The 18779-nt window shown below is 38.5% G+C and overlaps 2 protein-coding genes across 2 annotated transcripts in view; one reads left to right on the top strand and one right to left on the bottom strand.

Annotated features, from left to right (window-relative positions):
- Positions 1 to 8994, top strand: part of LOC102809728 (uncharacterized) — a 19887-nt gene extending 10893 nt beyond the window's left edge. The window contains exons 4-14 of the mRNA XM_006819995.3: positions 54 to 142; positions 733 to 802; positions 1909 to 1973; positions 2088 to 2171; positions 3483 to 3586; positions 4048 to 4157; positions 4484 to 4601; positions 5062 to 5215; positions 5606 to 5705; positions 6871 to 6963; positions 8042 to 8994. Of these exons, the coding sequence (XP_006820058.3) occupies positions 54 to 142; positions 733 to 802; positions 1909 to 1973; positions 2088 to 2171; positions 3483 to 3586; positions 4048 to 4157; positions 4484 to 4601; positions 5062 to 5215; positions 5606 to 5705; positions 6871 to 6963; positions 8042 to 8141 (1087 nt within the window). The 3' untranslated portion in view covers positions 8142 to 8994. The remainder of the gene's footprint in view (positions 1 to 53; positions 143 to 732; positions 803 to 1908; positions 1974 to 2087; positions 2172 to 3482; positions 3587 to 4047; positions 4158 to 4483; positions 4602 to 5061; positions 5216 to 5605; positions 5706 to 6870; positions 6964 to 8041) is intronic.
- LOC144353879 (2-Hydroxyacid oxidase 2-like) lies at positions 8552 to 18779 on the bottom strand. Its single transcript, XM_085508311.1, has 9 exons — positions 18334 to 18779; positions 17308 to 17463; positions 16426 to 16560; positions 14923 to 15068; positions 14199 to 14521; positions 12071 to 12250; positions 11228 to 11386; positions 9972 to 10041; positions 8552 to 9265 (listed from the first exon to the last, which is right to left on the bottom strand). Exons 2-9 carry the CDS (start codon positions 17451 to 17453, stop codon positions 9192 to 9194), a joined length of 1233 nt encoding a protein of 410 aa, XP_085364437.1. The 5' UTR covers positions 17454 to 17463; positions 18334 to 18779; the 3' UTR covers positions 8552 to 9191.

The raw sequence follows: 18779 nt of genomic DNA, 5'->3' as shown, positions 1-18779 counted from the left end.
CGGATCGAGCTGCCTGATTTATGATACATGGTATACTCTGTATTCGTCTACAGTGAATCGAGGCTATACATTCTGTCTATTTCCCGAGAGAGTGAAGAGTTCCTTGTAGACGACGACACCAAGTTGAAAATGAATTCACAATGTAAGGAAACAAATAATACATCGAATAGAAGAATAATTTGTCAAATATTGCACATTTGACGAGCTTCGACATGCTTACAATTAATTCTATATGCATTTACGACAGTTACACAGTATAGTAATGTGTTGCGTTGTTGTGCGGTTGTTGCGACCTTAGGCTGAGAAAAAAATATCTGTGTTTCTCGTTTCCGTGCGCATCATTTTGAACTATGCGCCTCGGACGTTTTTTTTCTTTCTAAAGCATTCCAAAATGCGCTTGTACTCGCACCTGACTCAAATTTCCCCCATTTTAGCTCTGATCAGTATTCAAAAAAAAAAAATCACCTCGCCGCCTCATTTTGAAATTGTCATGAAACGAGAAACAGAGATTTTTTTTCCACTGGCCTTAGCCTTGATCTTAGCCGTTGTTCAACTATGGGTAATCGTACCACGAATCACATTCTTTGTTCAAATGTTGGTAATTAAATCATGGATCTTTCCTCAATGTTTCAATTATTTTAGCGTGTCACTCGGAGGACATTCACTTAGGGATCCCACCCCGAGCGCCACCATGCGTGAAATTAGTAATCATTGCATCACTTTTGTTTTTAGATAGCAATCTTAGATGTCTATATCCTGACCAACGAGAATGGAAGGTTTCTGTGACTCAAGATTCGAATAGGTAAGTGATCGATTATTACGTAATATATTGAATTAGATAGGTCAGTAATTGTAATATAATTTAACTGACGTTCAGGTTGACAGATCCTTGTTGAACATTTTTTTTTCGAATATGTAAGACTTTTTTTTTAATGGGCGTTTAATACAATGTAGCCATGCGAATGAATCGCGGTGTTCCTGTGTGACAGAAAGTAATAATCTATGCACTCATTTTATAAAATTATTGATACAGTGTGTGATCATATTAGTATAATAGCGCCAAACCACGAAATGAAAATGAACAGCAATTATAGTGGTGTCTGATTGGCTACCTAACCCCAGGTAACCTTACAGGCAGACCAATCAGAGAGCAGCAGGTTTTTTCTAAGTATCAAATTCTACCTTGTATGTATGCTTCGACGCAACTGTGGTATGTACCGTTAATTACTTACCATAAAATTACTGTGATTTTGCTATTTATGTAAATCGTGCTCGACATAATTACATGAATGTCATTATCTTGACATGACACTAAATAACCAAAAAAACAATTAAACAAATAAACAAACAATAAATAAATAAATAAATAAATAAATAAATAAATAAATAAATAAATAAATAAATAAATAAATAAATAAATAAATAAATAAATAAATAAATAAATAAATAAATAAATAAATAAATAAATAAAATTAATAATTAATTAATAAATATTTTATTTATATCACCAAAATTGTTTTTACCAAAACATTACTGAAACATCGAATGACATTCTCTAATTGTTCTAATACTATGCTTTTCTACATTAATTGCATAACATTACCCCATAATGCAATGCAGCTGATTCCTATATAGTTTGCCACGGTTATATCGAACATAAAACTCATATTGAAAGCATGACATCAAACCAGGCTGCGAGGGAGTTATACATTGATTTACGTTAATTACTCACCATGTGGTGGCGCTGTTTAACTATCAGTACTGTGCCAATGTGTACCGCGCCAACCCACGGGCAGACACGCAGCTAATATATGTAGCACCAACGAAAGCGACTTTTGCATGGTATTATCGCCAAAATATATATATTCTTGTTGTTAATTCAACTTTTCCAATATGTTTTATATACAGAGACATTGTCGTGCTGTCCTGTCATCTTCCTCGATATATGCACGATTGTTTCAGAACAGAATTCGGTAAGACATTTTCTTCACTCACAACATCCAGAGTTCATGTCTCGTACATAGATAATATGGCCAGCCTACTTTCATGTTTATATCTGACTATTCACTATTACGTCATATCTACAGGAGAGAATACGAGTACGTCATCTATTCCTTTATGTGTCAATTTCTGGATAATTAAACATTCACCGTCACATGCAGCAAAAACGAAAACCCCGACGAAAACGTGAGTATATCGCTGTGATATTCTGTCTCCATTGTAAAGAATGACACGAAACATGACACTAAAATATCTGAACATTTATTGCTGACATACTCTGTTAAAAAGTCCAACTGCCATAATATGTCTCTATGGCGCAGTGAATTTGCACGTTCGGCTCTTAACCGAAAGATTGGTGGTTCAAGACACGCTGAATTAAAGGGCGGCAGTCGTCGTGCCGCGTCCTGTTCGATATGGGACTCACAGCGACGTATACAACGCGTGTAAAATACATTGTTTATTTACATGAAAATCGAACACGCGCTGCGCGACGACCACCGCGCTTTTATCATGATAGTATAATTTATACATGTTCACATGTTTGACTTTACAATATGAATTCCAACTTTAAAGTATCCTAATATTTGTTTTTGTTTTTTGGCGCAATCAGTTAGCGAGATCACCCGTTAACAAAAAAGTTAGTGGTGCACACAGGAACCATTCTCCTTCCCAGAGATCTTTGCGACTAGAACACCGAAAGTATCTTCGCCACCATACACCGCCATTTTGTGGCGAAACACGTGTTTTTGTTATTAGAGGGCTCTCGTGTTGATTTATTCCTACTGATAAACAAGTTTTAAAATATGTTGTCGATGGCTGATAATGATTTTTTCGTAAACGCAATAGTTTTAATTTACAAAAGGAAATAGTTTCATTGCGTAATAACCGTTACTATGGTGTTATTCGGTCCATCAAGCTGACGGCCCCGTCGATTGCCAGGTGAAGGAATATAAACAAACGAAAGCACTTCGTGGTATTGACAGCTAACTCGTCCTATAGCCACTCCGTTTGTGTTATGAAAAATCAGAACCTACAAACAACGCGAACGCTTTCGTCGGGTTCGAAAATCGAACATGTCAAGGTTTTGGTGTGCGTCTTTTAAAGTAGTACCACTGCGTTGACGCTGCAGGTCGGCGTCCTTTCTACACCTTTCGGTGCTGGGACAGCGCTTCCTGTGACGACACAACGAGTACCACTGTGAAGCATCGACCAATTAACGACAAGCATACGATCTCGTGGTGGCAAAGATCATATATTCGTAGAAATAGAACTCTGCCTGGGAGATTGCCCGGGAACCTTATATTAATTTATTATATATACGTTCGCTTTGGTTTCACATTATGAAATTCAAATTTTCAATTTCCGTAACATGTCTCTGGAGCGTTCAGCTGTTAATCGAAAGTTTCTTTCAATGGCGCAATTGGTTAGCACTAAGCTATATTTGTCTTATTCAGTACTGTACCTATGCAATTTAACAATTTCTTTCTTTTCAAATTTCAGAATGATAGCCTCACTGAAAGTTTGTTTGCCATGGAAACAGAGGAGCGATTACATGACATTCTGTTCACCACCTGTCTCAGCGCAGGTACGAGTAATACTAAGGAAGTAACACAGTTATGCCGAGGGCGAATGTTTCTCACTGCTCGGACGCCACTTTATTTAGTAACCCCAGAATTTACGTTTTGCATTTGACGGTTAAAATAACGACCACTCGACCCTTAGTTTTCACAACGCATTTTATGTTGCATTACCCTTGTGCACGGTCGCGTTGACCATGCATTGGTTTCTAAAGCAATATTTAGGTAGGATTTGGTCATATTTATGTTAAATTTAAACAAAAATGTTCAAATTTTCAGCTATTGCCGCTTTATTATGTATTCAACTACTATCATTTTTACCACGTCCAGTGCCAATACGTTACAGCAGTTTGTGGAAGCATTTATATTGTTTGACATATGTGTGTATTTGTCTAGGATGGTTGAAATATTTTCCCCATCATATTTATTGACTATAGTTGCTTTATTATTTATCCGTGTGTATTCTTAGGACTGGTCCATTTTACCAGAATGGATAGAATATCATCTTTTAATTGGAGTGCAGCATATTTATCTCTATACAACCAATGGCAGCAGAGATGAGTTAGCTAGGCGCCTGAGGTACTATTGCCACCACAAACCCACTAATTTTTTTATGAGTATTTCTAAATTGCATACTCAAACTGAAACCAGAGGTTTTTATTGTCCGATGGAATTAATAATATTGAAACATTTTCAAATGACGTCAGTGTGTACTGCGCTTTTGCATTCAGTTTTCTTCAAAATTTATAAACATCGGGGGAATGGGTTTGTGGTCGCGAGAGTAAATGCAATTGATTTATCGTAACATTGCGGGATAAACGACTACTACTATCACGTGGTTTGAGACGGCCTTTGAGACATCTTGGTCGTTGGATTCTTTTTTCACATCTCGGTGTCCTATACAGGAAATACGTAACCCTGGGTAAGATCAGCCTCCAATCATGGATGTCACAGCCATGGACAACAGTCAGTCACACATTACACACATTAAGTGCCAGAAACGACTGTCTCTACCGAAACAGGGTGAGCAAATATAAGTGTGGAATATCTCGATTATATCGCTCATGATCCTTTCAAGTAATTTCTGTGTCCAGTAGCCGATGATTTTGTTGAATAATTAAGCTTATTATTGATGATACAATGCCGTAAGGTATAACTGGGGACGACACGATGCAATATACAGTTTTATTGAACGATGCAAAATGGATGAGAACGTGTCATTTTTTTAATTGTATATTGAGATGAACACTTTGGATTATGATTTATCATGAATTAATACGTAGCACATGACGGAGTATTCGGTTGACGAAACGATGAAATTCTCTAATACGCATGCGCATTGTCTTATTATTTTTCTTTGAACGAATCATGATCCAATGTGATTCATAACATGTCTGTATCACACAACAATATCACACAAAAATATTGCACCTTTAAAATATGTAAATATTCTACAACCATGGTAATGCTTTTCTTCGCTTAGGATGGTTCAAAATGGTTATCATTTGTAGATGTTAACGAATATTTATATCCGGAGCAATCTGAAAATTTACAAATGTTATTAGAATCATACTTGAATAAAACGAAGACGAAGGTTTTAAAATTGAAGAGATTCTATTTCGCCAGGCCCAAAACAGGTAGGAAGCGTTATTTTGTTTTTGATGACGTCATCTGACGATGATTCTGATCCTCCTATCGATTTAATGTTACACTATTCAAATTTCATGTAAAAAAATAATGTAATCTACACGCGTTCTAAACGTTGCATGGGACTTATGTCCAACTCGAAGAATGTGACACGTTAAAGCGGGGGAGTCGTCACCAACGCATGGGTCAGATAGCCATAGCGTGTCATTGTTAACAAACAAGCGTGTACCCATAAGCCTTTGCGTTCTTAGCGTGTGTTATCATCGCTTGGAATTTAATTCCCACGCGTGCGCAGGTGACGACCCTCCCGCTTTAACTTTCGAAGTTTAATTACTGAAATCGTGACATTGGGACATATACTTTTCTTTTAAATTGTACAGAAAGACAGAAGTCCAGACTACTCATTGAAAGTTATAGGAGAGATCATCTTGGAAATTACAACGGAAGAGAAAAATATGTTGTTCAACCGCAGAATGTGAGGTGAGTCACGTACCAAAACAATGTATCGACGAGCACACTACTCACAGTTTGACAGTTGGGTGCGTAGGTTGAATAACCAATCAGACACAATCATTTGTCTGGTTGTGACACTGAGAACGTGGATCTAAGTAAGAATATGTGTGACGTCAGTGGTGGATCCAGGGGGTGGTGTGCGGGGAGGGGGCAGCGCATGCCCCCCCAAAAAACCTCATGACGGTTCATATAATCTGGATTACACATAGTTTCTCTGCGATTTATGCTCCGTATATCTTAAGCGAAGCTTGGAACCCTCCCCCCAATACATTTTGCTGGATCCGCCACTGTGTGACGTTATCTCTTTAGAGCTGGAATCTGTGACTTCAGAACAATTGGTATCTATAGAGTTGATGTACAAAAATATCGTGACGTTGACCGACTGATTGCCGACACTCAATTTAGTTCAATCATAATCGATATTTTGTACTGGTGAAATTCAAATAAACTTCCGAACTCATCATAATCGCGTACTGCATGGCCTCGTGTCAATATTTCGTACACTATTTGGAATGTCCCGTACTTCCGTGATAGGCATACCACGTACGCGACTTACAGTGTAATATTTGGTAGTTTCAAATAAGAGGAGTTTGGGGTTTTAGTAAATTTGAAACGTGTGAAATGATTCAAAACAGGGCTTTAAGATTTTTTCTTGGCGCCGATAGGTTTTCCCCACTCAAGGCTGTAAAAGGTGACACTGGGTGGGTCTCGTGCAGAGATCGGAAATGGGCCCATAGAAGAAGACTACAGGATTGTATTGTTGATATATTATTTCAATCTCTCTTTCATAACCTTTATTTGTAAATGTAATCATTATTATATAAGATGACTGGGCTGGGCAGTTCATTGAGCTGCAGGTCACTATAATAAATTACTTACTTAGAGGGCGCTTGCAATGCACTGAGAGATATCGATAAACAAAATACGGTGAGCATGCTGCCCATTAAATCAGACAAGAAAACGTAACTGTACACAACAAGCAAAAATTGAGAGACATAGTTCACCACAAGTCAGTTTCAACGTCGCAACGTTCAACAATCTCGTTTTCACTTTTTACGGTTACTTATTTTGCTAGATTAGGCAGGCAAGCGATTTCGTCAGAATTGTTGTAACGTATATGTTTTTATTCCAGTTCTATTTCTATGCAACACGGTGATCTGAACGTACTCACAAATGCCGACCACGTGACAGTAAACAGAACAATACTACGTGTAAACCACTACAAGTAAGTTATCGCGTCATGTCATGTCTTGCCTTGCCTTGAGTGTGATTTGCACTTCATATTTAGGGCGGATTTCATCCTGGAAACTTTCTGAAAATCGAGATAAATGAAGGAACAAATTATGAATATCTCTTTTTTCAGACCATAGCTAATTGGTCTATTCAACCATGGTGTTTTGAACAGCGGACAGGAGAGAACAAGTCTCGCGCTTCTCTCCCTCTCACGCCCTCAAGAATATTTATCTAATGGCTATGAGAAAATGTTTTCTCGACGTAAAATTCATATATTTTGTACTAATTGGGTCGAGATTTCAATGAAAATATTGAGCAGATTGTTCTCTTCCATCATAGTAGGAAGCGAAGGATGGTACGATTCAGTTGCTTGGCACCAATTATTGATTTTGAATCAGGAAAAAAAAAAGGTTTACAGAGATTAAGGACCTATATTAAAAGCCTAAACCATTCATATAACATTATGATTGAAGTGGTCACGTGGGTGAATTAATTATAACCCACATTCAATGGGGACCGGTAATTTATGTCGCACGACTGCCTCGATCGATTAATACCATGTTGTCTGATCATCTTCTGCGGGGTCAATGTTTGACAACGATTCTAGCAGGTCTTACATATTCGGTGATGTACATTATTTTATTCAGTTACCCACACGTTTACATTGTAGATAGTTGTATAGCAAAAATCTTCAAACATTTCAGTACTTTATAGTATTCCGATAGCAACGCAACGTGGCGCGAGATAACGTAACATGGCGCGAGATAACGTAACATGGCGCGAGATAACGCAACATGGCGCGAGATAACGTAACATGGCGCGAGATAACGCAACATGACGCGAGATAACGTAACATGGCGCGAGATAACGCAACATGGCGCGAGATAACGCAACATGGCGTAAAAGGTTGAACGTTCTTGTGATAATAAAACAAATACAATATTATTTAACTTATCAAACATTGCTGAACAAAATACAAACGAATGACTACAAAGTACCATATATATAAACAATATAATGACGACACAACATACTGTGAACAATATTTATATTTGTTTCTCTTCTTTCAGGACTGGGTTTTCACAGGGCAAAGAACTCGACGCCGGAATGAAACGTTTTATTCCACGTGTGAAGGCATACCTTTGTCGACGTTTAGGACAATGTCTTTAATAGCGGCACAAATGATTCATGACTTTGTCATACCAGATCAATAAACTATCACATGAATATATGGTACATAATATATACCCGTATTATACCAACCGTTATGATCACGTGAATATATAGTACATAATATATACCTGTAATATACCAGCTGTTATGATCACTGCCATCATATGGATATGAATCGTCAGTAAGCCCGGGATGTTATCCGAAGTTAAATACTAAACACATTCGTTTTGTGTTCGTGTATCTCCACTTGGCATTGACACGCAGTTTTTGCCAATGGTGTTGTATAAGAGACTTCTTTCGCCGAGGAGGTATCGATTATCCATACCAGTGCTAGATAGTTTTGGCATTACTAAATAGATAAATCTGTGGGAATTGTTAAGAAGAGGAATGGAAGAATAAACCGCGTATGGACTGCAATAGATGACTTTATTGAACGAACTATGAATGAATCATGAACGAACAAGACGAACCAAAAACGAACTGAAGAAGAGACGTTTCGTCTCCTATTTATATTATCAAAGTAAATATTGGCCTTGTTCATGAATGGTTACAATGAATATGGCCTTGTACATGATTGGTGAAAAGATAAAGGAGCTGATTGGTTGAAATTAAAACAATCCCATTGGCTGTCTAAATCTCAGTCAGAATTCTAAATTGTACTCAAGCTCAATTTTCCGACAAAATCTACATGTCAAATCAGTCACGGTTATTTTACCTAGTCGTCAGGGTCACCGTGATTCAGTGATTATCGAAGGACTTTTGTTCTATCACGACATCGTACCTGTATATATTGTTCAACGTAATGTAAATATATGTATCATCTGGAATAAATATATTTAGAACCTTTAAATATTGACTATATTCGACCTGAGCAACGCCACCTATCGGTATGTTAACTGCATCATCGCGAACGCTATACTAACAAACATGTTAGTGGTTTTTGTTCCCAGAAATTAAAAACAAGTTTTAAAATGTAAAATACAAGTCTGTGAATGCTTTCTTTCGATATTTCTCTTTTAAGTTCATATGGATTGTTTTCCTTGTTCTTCAATCGTCGTCCTCGTGACATGATGATGACCGCACAACACAGAACGACCCGATATCGTTGAGGGATGTACATCCTGTAACAAAAATTAGGGTGAGCATTTAAAGCGGGGGAGTCGTCACCTGCGCATGCGTCAGATGGCCATAGCGTGTCAATGTTTACAAACAAGCGTCTACCCATGAGCCTTTGCGTTTTTAGCATGTGTTGTTATCATCGCTTGGGACTAAATTCCCGCGCGTGCGCAGGTGACGACTCTCCCGCTTTAAATACGACTGTTAATATATGTACGTACACAATAATTATACAGCTTTCAGTGAGCTTTTGTTTTTTGACCCATCGTGTGACGAAATGAACATGGTACAACGGACCGTTTTGTATCTGTCTGAATTAACATTAGTTCCGTGTTGTACAACGTCCAAACATTCTTCAAATGTTACCGATTAAATATTAATCTTTTTCGAGTTCAACTCAATGGTTGTTTTCATGCTCCCGTCTGTTTTCCCCGTCTCCGTCTTCTCCGAAAAAAAAATATTTTTCGGGGGCGAGGCGGAGAAAACAGATGGGGGCACCTAAATATTAATATTGTTCAACAAAACAGGTTCGTACTATTGAAGCTCCATGGCCGTCGTGTTACAATTTCACACAAGCGTGGCATTGGACTCGCATCGAACACGGCGCGGCGAGACGCACATGATCGTCGTAGAGAAATTCATTGTCACAACGCATGCGCAGTAATGGCGTTTCTTGGACGTTAACTCGTCGACCAGTGGCCTATATCTTACCTGTATTTGTCATTGCTTTAACCAACTCGTCTTTTATTAGGGTTAATATTTGAATTGCTCCCTCTTCGCCCTGGCAATAATGAGATACCTATTAATCTATGTGACAAGTGTACATTATATGTGAAGCACTTCTGGACCAACCACCTTTGATTGTTAAACCACGTGACAATGTGGTTCAAATACCATTATATATTATATACACATTCATGAACATCATTAAATAATATCGGGTCGATATATATTATGAACCGACATATTAGAATTAAAAATAACATTACAATTCAATCTCCTCGCTTCGAACACCAACAAAGTAAATCATCACAAACAATCTCAGAATTCTCGCAAAGACGAAGAAACAAAAGTACCGCTGAGTGGATACTAGAAAACGTATCTTAGAAACATGTCTTAGAGTAAAAGCCGCGCGAGTCATAATTGGTTGATTGCGTACACAATAACATTTAGCAACCAATCGGATCGTTCGATACTACTGAGCTCATGAACGAACAAACATCTCATACCATGCCGTTCATCACACAGTCACTTGGGGGCTGAAAATCAATAAATACTAATTTTCAAAAAAAATCATCCGCTATACGTTATAAATAAATAAGTTGTGAAACACGGCACCTAGTAAATCGACACCCTGTCGGTTTCAAATGTCGATTTCTTACCTTAAAATGCGAAACAAAAATTTTAGAGGGGATCAGGTGTTACGTTAATAACCATTGTTCATAATCGCTAACTTGGTTTTATTCAAAACTGCACAAATCCCGCGTTTTCTGATGATATCCGACGATTTCATGAACGAAAATGGCCAGCAGCCAGAATCAAGGGGGATTCGCACAGAGTTCTGGGTAAATCAAGTGCGCATACTCATTTTCAGCCAATCAGGCGTGCCGTAACAGCGAGTATTTCCTTGATTTGTGCAGTTTTGAATAAAACCAAGTTAGCGATTATGAACAATGGTTATTAACGTAACACCTGATCCCCTCTAAAAATTTTGTTTCGCATTTTAAGGTAAGAAATCGACATTTGAAACCGACAGGGTGTCGATTTACTAGGTGCCGTGTTTCACAACTTGTTTATTTATATACGTATAGCGGATGATTTTTTTTGAAAATTAGTATTTATTGATTTTCAGCCCCCAAGTGACTGTGGTTCATCAGTTTGTTTTTAACGCAAACCAATTACCTGACGCGTTAAGCATGGCTAATGGTGTGTTTGTAATACTTATATTGACGTTACGATGCACATACCTTATAACTCAGTCCATAAAGAACAGGACGACCGACAAAACAAGCATTGGCGCCAAGTGCCAATGCTTTCATGACATCAATTCCGGTACGAATCCCTCCATATACGTAGACTTCAATTCGTTTATCTACGGCACTTACAACGTCTGGTAAAACGTCCAACTTGAAAATGAAATATAAAAGGGCACATACCCGATAGTATTTTAAATCGGATTTTCACATTATTCAGAAAATGTATTTAATACATACCATAATTTCATTGACGTCAGTGGCATAACACATGATTTATTTTAGACGAATGAGAATGAGATTCCACGCTATAAAATGCGGGGCGGGGGGGGGGGGTCACCCAATGAATGTAATGTCCTATATTTTGGGGGAAAAAATGGGAAGGGATGGTATGTTTATATTTTAAACTGTTTTCGTTGATGTGACACCAAAATACCCAAGTCTAAGTGTGTGAGTTGAATTTTAGTGAAAACTAACCGGTTTTGAAATGGCGGACCGACACATTTAGTGTGAGTAAACATTTCTTTTCGAATTGCCGATAATATTTTGCTCAATCGTGAAACAGCTTCATTTGGGTGATTTCATCTCTAATAATGATCCCTTTTACAATTTGATTTTTTCAAAAATACACAAACTACTCTTAGTAATTTTTATTTTTATTCCGTGGCTGGCGCTGTTTTCAGGTATTTATATTGTCGTCATAGGGGTTTATTTCTCGTATGAGATGTTCATCTAGCAAAATACGCTATACGTACGCTATAATGCTACAATTATAATAATGTGTGTTTTATATATTGTTTTCTCCTGGAATACATGTATATTAAAAATAAAACTTACAATTCCATGCAAAGATTCTACAGTTTTCCCACCCTCGTTGGAGACGATAATCCCCTGTGCACCATAATCAATGGCCAGCTCGGCGTCTTCCGGTGTTACGATGTCCATGAGGATTATGGGTAAATTGGTGAAATTTTTCAGATCTTTGACATCGTTCCAGGTTGTGGGACGAATCGAGTGCTGTTATAAAATGAATGTAAACAGTTTACAATTATATGTGCTCGAAACAGTCGTTGGGGGCGCCACATTCATCGTGGAGGGCGCCACAGTCGACGCACAGTACGTGTAAAAAACAACGATGTTTACACGCACTGTATACATAGCATGGGACCCACATCAAACACGTCGTGGTGCGACGACTGCCATGTTTTAATTCACGATAAAAATAATCTAAAATAAATATATATTTCCTGTTGGACTACATTGTTTTGCCTGTGTTGTTGTTATTTAGAATAAAGTTCATCACCAAAAACTTTTTGTTTACAATCTATAATGGGCGACTATAAATCAAAACAATATCCACGAAGTAAACGGCATTCCTTTCACCGTGGTTTGTGGGTTCATGCTTCCACCCCTTACAAAAGTTACAAAAGCGCAGAGGGCGCAACTTTATATGAAAGCTGTGTTGTTAGACTGGCAAAGTCGGGACTTCTTTTTTGTTTTACAAACAGAAATGACTTTGCCAGTCTAATGTGTTGTAGGAGCCAGTCGAATACAAGTCAGTTGAAACCACGTAGTGCTAAGGTGGTCGTGTAAACTTGTGGAACACGAATCTTCGCTACAGGCTACCGTGCCGATGCCGCCCTGTGACCTTACAAATTAAAGCGCGGTAGTCGTCGCGCAGCGCGTGTCCGATTTCATGTAAATAAACAATGTATTTTACACGCGTTGTACATACGTCGCTATGAGTCCCATATCGAACAGAACGCGGTACGACCACAGGGAGCCCAGGAACTATAATCAACTGTAATACGCAGTCTCTATGAGCGGGGGGGGGGGGGTATCGGCTGGTATCTAGTGTAAGAAATAGACAAGGGATGAAGGCTCCAGCCAGCTCACATTTTTTAAACTCGAAAAAACAGACGAAAAGAATGAAAAATAAAATATAAAAAAAATACCAGGTTGAAGAATATTAGTTGCTTCTTCAAATGTCGCCAAAGCCCTACCTACATTTTACCGATATCTGCAGAATAAATCAAGAAAACTACACAAATTTACTCCATTTAGAAATTCCTAACGGTTTGCCCGAACGCACGGCACAGTTGGAGGCGTGGCCTGTTCAGCATTTGTCAACAACCAATCACAAGACTGGTTACGAACCACATCGAGGTCACGACTCGGTTAGCCTTGCTCAACTGGTTCGTAACCAGTCTTGTGATTGGTTGTTGACAAATGCTGAACAGGCCACGCCTCCAACGGTGTACTGCGTACGGACTTGCCGATAGGAATTCCTAAATGGAGTCAATTTGTGTAGTTTTCTTGATTTATTCTGCAGATATCGGTAAAATGTAGGTAAGGCTTTGGCGAAATTCGAAGGAGCAACTAATATTCTTCAACCTGGTATTTTTTTTAGATTTTATTTTTTATTTTTTTCGTCTGTTTTTTCGAGTTTAAAAAATGTGAGCTGGCTGGAGCCTTCATCCCTTGTCTATTTCTTACACTAGATACCAGCCGATACCCCCCCCCCGCTCATAGAGACTGTGTATTACAGTTGATTATCCTCGGGGGGGGCGGACATCCGGGCATTTTCTACCGCCTGGCAACCCTCGCGGTGAAAACAAAGACCAAAAACTCGCAGAAAACGGTACTTTGCGATGGTTGTTGAGAGTCCCCTGAACAGTGTAACAAGATTAGCCCTACGTGTGTAACATATATGAATTTGGTTGTTCAGGATTACTTCAAAGTTGAGTTTGTGTTGTTTTCTCGAGTTTTCACCGGCTCCACCGGCGTTCCACAGCAGTGCGCACAAAGCCCATAGAAATACGTGGTACAGTGGAGCGCGTCTTAGCAACGTAGAACGTCCGTGACGTAGCTCCGCCCCCGAGGATAGTTCCTGGGCTCCCTGTGGTACGACGACTGCCGCACTTTAAGTAGCCTTACACACATTATTGCAGTGTTACTAGTTTACCTGCGAAAATGCTTTTGCTGGGCTCATGTTATCAAAATTACCCAATCGGATAGCTGTAAGTTTGTCAACAATATCGGATAAAGCAAGTGTCCAATCATGGCCGCTGGTGGCGTCTTGGTAACTGTAGCCACCTGATGCAATCACAATGCATTGGTAACCTGCTTTCTCCGCGCGTCGGATGACGTTTTTATGGTAACCATTGTCGCAAATGTAAATTTGTAACCATTTTATAGTATCGGCACTCTGATTGGCTTCTATAATTTGCTCCAATGAACAGTCTGATAACATCGGCACTATTTCACATATATTCAGAAGTCCGGCAGCTAGAAATTAATTTATAATTAATTGATAAGAAAAAGCTTTCAGTATATAGCATTTGGGTCGATACATTGTACGAGAGTATGCATGCGCTTCACATTACTAGTACGTACTATTAAGTTGAAATGGTATTGAGCTGCCAAGACAGGGTTTCAATTTGCGAAAACTAATAATTTAGGTAAAACCCTTTCTATACTATTTTCAATCTCCAATCTATCACATGAAATACTTCTAAGCGTCGATTTTTTTACGGGAAACGAATACTAGTCAATAAAACGTATATGTTATAATAACGACTGTATGGCCAATCAGATGACTTGTCGACTAGTGTGCCTGGAATCCAGTGCATATTATTACATTATTTCAAACTTAATCCACCCTATATATATAGTTTGTGACGTCATACCTTTCGATACGCACAAATCGCCATCTCCCCACACCCATGATCTATACATAGTTGGGCCAATGCCAATCGGCAAGTCAACGTAAGAGTCCAAAATAGTTGTACTCATATCTGGAAAATCGTTGAAAATCCTCTTCCTCAAGCAATATCTGCAAGATTAGCTTCATGTTACGTATATAGCACAACAACACTTTGATTTCTCAAAGGCGACATTTTAATACTTGGCTGTATTTAGCTTGTATTTTAGTCATGGAGTCTATAAAGCACCGCAAGAAGGTATGTATAGTTATTCGCACGATTGGAGTGCGTTTACAACTGCCATAGTTTCTGTCAGCATTTTAGCCAAGGTGCAAGGTCTGATTACAAAATATGCCACAGTTACGTAGCTATGACAAAGCCGGTTTACATAATATACCACAGTTACGTAGCTAAGACAATGTCGGTTTGCAAAATATACCACAGTTACGTAGCTAAGACAATGTCGGTTTACATAATATACCACAGTTACGTAGCTAAGACAATGTCGGTTTACATAATATACCACAGTTACGTAGCTAAGACAATGTCGGTTTACATAATATACCACAGTTACGTAGCTAAGACAATGTCGATTTACCTAATATACCACAGTTACAAAGCTAAGACAATGTCGGTTTACATAATATGCCACAGTTACGTAGCTATGACAATGCCGGTTTACATAATATACCACAGTTACGTAGCTAAGACAATGTCGGTTTACATAATATACCACAGTTACAAAGCTAAGACAATGTCGGTTTACATAATATACCACAGTTACAAAGCTAAGACAATGTCGATTTACCTAATATACCACAGTTACAAAGCTAAGACAATGTCGGTTTACATAATATGCCACAGTTACGTAGCTATGACAATGCCGGTTTACATAATATACCACAGTTACGTAGCTAAGACAATGTCGGTTTACATAATATACCACAGTTACGTAGCTAAGACAATGTCGGTTTACATAATATACCACAGTTACAAAGCTAAGACAATGTCGGTTTACATAATATACCACAGTTACAAAGCTAAGACAATGTCGATTTACCTAATATACCACAGTTACAAAGCTAAGACAATGTCGGTATACATAATATACCACATATACGTAGCTAAGACAATGTCGGTTTACATAATATACCACAGTTACGTAGCTAAGACAATATCGGTTTACAAAATATACCACAGTTACGTAGCTAAAACAATATCGGTTTACAAAATATGCCACAGTTACGTAGCTAAGATAATACCTTTTTCCATATATGCCACAGTTACGTCGCTAAGAAAATGCCGGTTTACAAAATAATTGGTCACTTGCCCAAAAGAAGTATAAATTACGTCACCTTACGTCATGTCATACTGTATCGCGCAGTCATAGTAACCACAACGTTATAGCACATCAGAATGAAAGTGGAGTTCGTTAATTTTTAAAATGAATCGATAATCTGGTATATATCTGGATTCGCGATACTGTACCTGTTATACGACGCCATGTTTTCTTCTACTGTTGCTTGGTCGCCAACACCATGCGATAATAATAAATATGTAAATCGTGGTAGTTTTTCTTTTGCGCACCGATCGTAATCGTCGATACATTCCATTGTCTTCGGGCTAATGACAGAAAAGAGTCGCATTCAGTCGCGGAAGAGTGGATTCCACTAAAGACGTATACATACAACGTTTTCCAAATAATTGACATAATTAAAGCGGGGGAGTCGTCACCTACGCATGCGTCAGGTGACCATAGCGTGTCATTGTTTACAAACAAGCGTCTTACCACGAGCCTTTGCGTTTTTAGCGTGTGTTGTTATCATCGCTTAGGACTCAATTCCCACGCGTGCGCAGGTGACGACCCTCCCGCTTTAATTTTTTTTTTTACGTAACAAACAAGAGTAAAACGCCACAGTAGTCGCATCGTATCGGGTTCGACATGCGTCTCATGCGACGTATATGTACAATGTATGTAAAACGCATTGTTTTTTTTTTTACAAATATCACGCCCCCTACGATCATTATTGCGCTTTAACATGGATATTGGATCATACAATTCTGGGAAAAAATCGTTTATTAACAATGAAATTCAAATATTGATAATAATTAAATGATAATTTAATTTGTTGGTTATGGTCAACATTTATGATTATGAGAAGGCCGACAACATTGTTTGGGGAAATGTACACATGTTTATGCCAGACGATAGTCAGCGTTGTCTCCAAAGATATTTTGGTTATGCTCAAATTCTATTTGCAAGCGCTAGCAGTAAAGAATATTCAAGTTTGTGTCGCGTGAACCATAAACACGTTATTTAACGAATTTGTGATTTTCCAGTATGACGAATTGCGAACTGGTGTACTTTACCTTTGTTCCAAATTCTGTTTTTCTTGAATTTTAGCTTGTTTCCGTTTTTCCTCGTAAATATAACTCATCATTGCAGCAACGCTGACACCTGTCACCACCATAGACAGTAGCATTAGAGCTATCGTTTTCCCGTGATGCGTATCCATGGCGACAAGCCTGCAATTGTTATATCATTGTTATCAATGCCCACATATCTTGTACATTCAAGTTGTTCGCAGTGAAAAATCGGGAATCATGAAAAAAAAGTCTGAACGGACTGCACCACACTATATTCTATGATTACGTACACTTCACCGTTACCATGGCAACTGATGAGAGTTGACAGTTGCGAACTTTGTACTGATGGTTAAGTCATGGTTGAGAAGAAAAGAAAACAGAATGCCGATTAAATACTACAGTGAAGCGATACCTACAAGTCACCAGTGACCCATAACTAAATTTATAGTTACTTGTGTATCAACAAATTGTGACAACAAATTGGTACGAGTTACCATATGATAGTAATTAATCAAATTAATCTACGTATATTTTGTTTATTAATGTGTATCGATTGGATTACAAACATCAGATGGGAAGCGAATTATTTGTACGGATGTTTAACAAGCTGTGGGACCGAGGCGCAAAATCTATATTTACGTGTAAGCCAAGTTCTACCGCTACTGCATAAGCACTGGGAGAAGCGATGGCTTCCTTCACTCAGTTTTGTTTGTTGTTTCCATGATGAGTTTTCTGTATTTGTTATCATACTATACGAGTATTTTTTTCTCTAAGATTTGAGATTGCAGATTTTCTTTTCTGTTATTCCTGTAAGTTTTTTTTTCAGGATGTTTTCCCGGCTGTGCAAATTATTTTATTCTAATTCCGCCATCACTCCCCTCCCAGAATTTCCAATGGCCATCCACCAACATTGTATAATAGACCCACTTCCAGAATATCGTTCCCATGGTCTGTACAGTAGCAATCATTATGGACATTTTAGCGTTGATAGTAAACTTGACATATGGCAAATATCCCAATGTGTCTTACCTTATTAGAGGTTACTATGTAAGACGTATTCAAGGCTCCACATCTAATACTCATCTGAACAAAAAGCAGAAGGTCATTACCTATATTCACACACGGTGTCATTGACCTCACATAACCTCTCTTTATATTGGATGGACATCCACGGTAGGCTGCGTACTTCCCTCTCAAGTATTCCGAAACATTGACTGAAAATATGTCACGAAACTGCCACACTCATATCAGTACCAACCTGTTCGATTCCGCTGGCGTTGTTGTGCCACGTGACCAAAGAATATTCCCTCGGGGTACTACTGCATACGCTGGTTGTTGCACGTACACCGTATAGAATGCAGCGGCCCAAGCTGCCACGACGGAGACACCTGTTTGAATGCGGAGACCGGGTCGTCTGTCGAAAGAACGTGCCCCTGCTTCACATCCGTTTCTTTCCAACGAACAATCGCATCAGA

The sequence above is a fragment of the Saccoglossus kowalevskii genome, chromosome 15, assembly GCF_978046115.1.
Source record: "Saccoglossus kowalevskii chromosome 15, keSacKowa6.1, whole genome shotgun sequence".
In the NCBI taxonomy this organism is placed as follows: Eukaryota; Metazoa; Hemichordata; class Enteropneusta; family Harrimaniidae; genus Saccoglossus; species Saccoglossus kowalevskii.
Note: the sequence above shows the minus strand (reverse complement) of the source record. Positions and strands in the feature narration are given on the sequence as shown.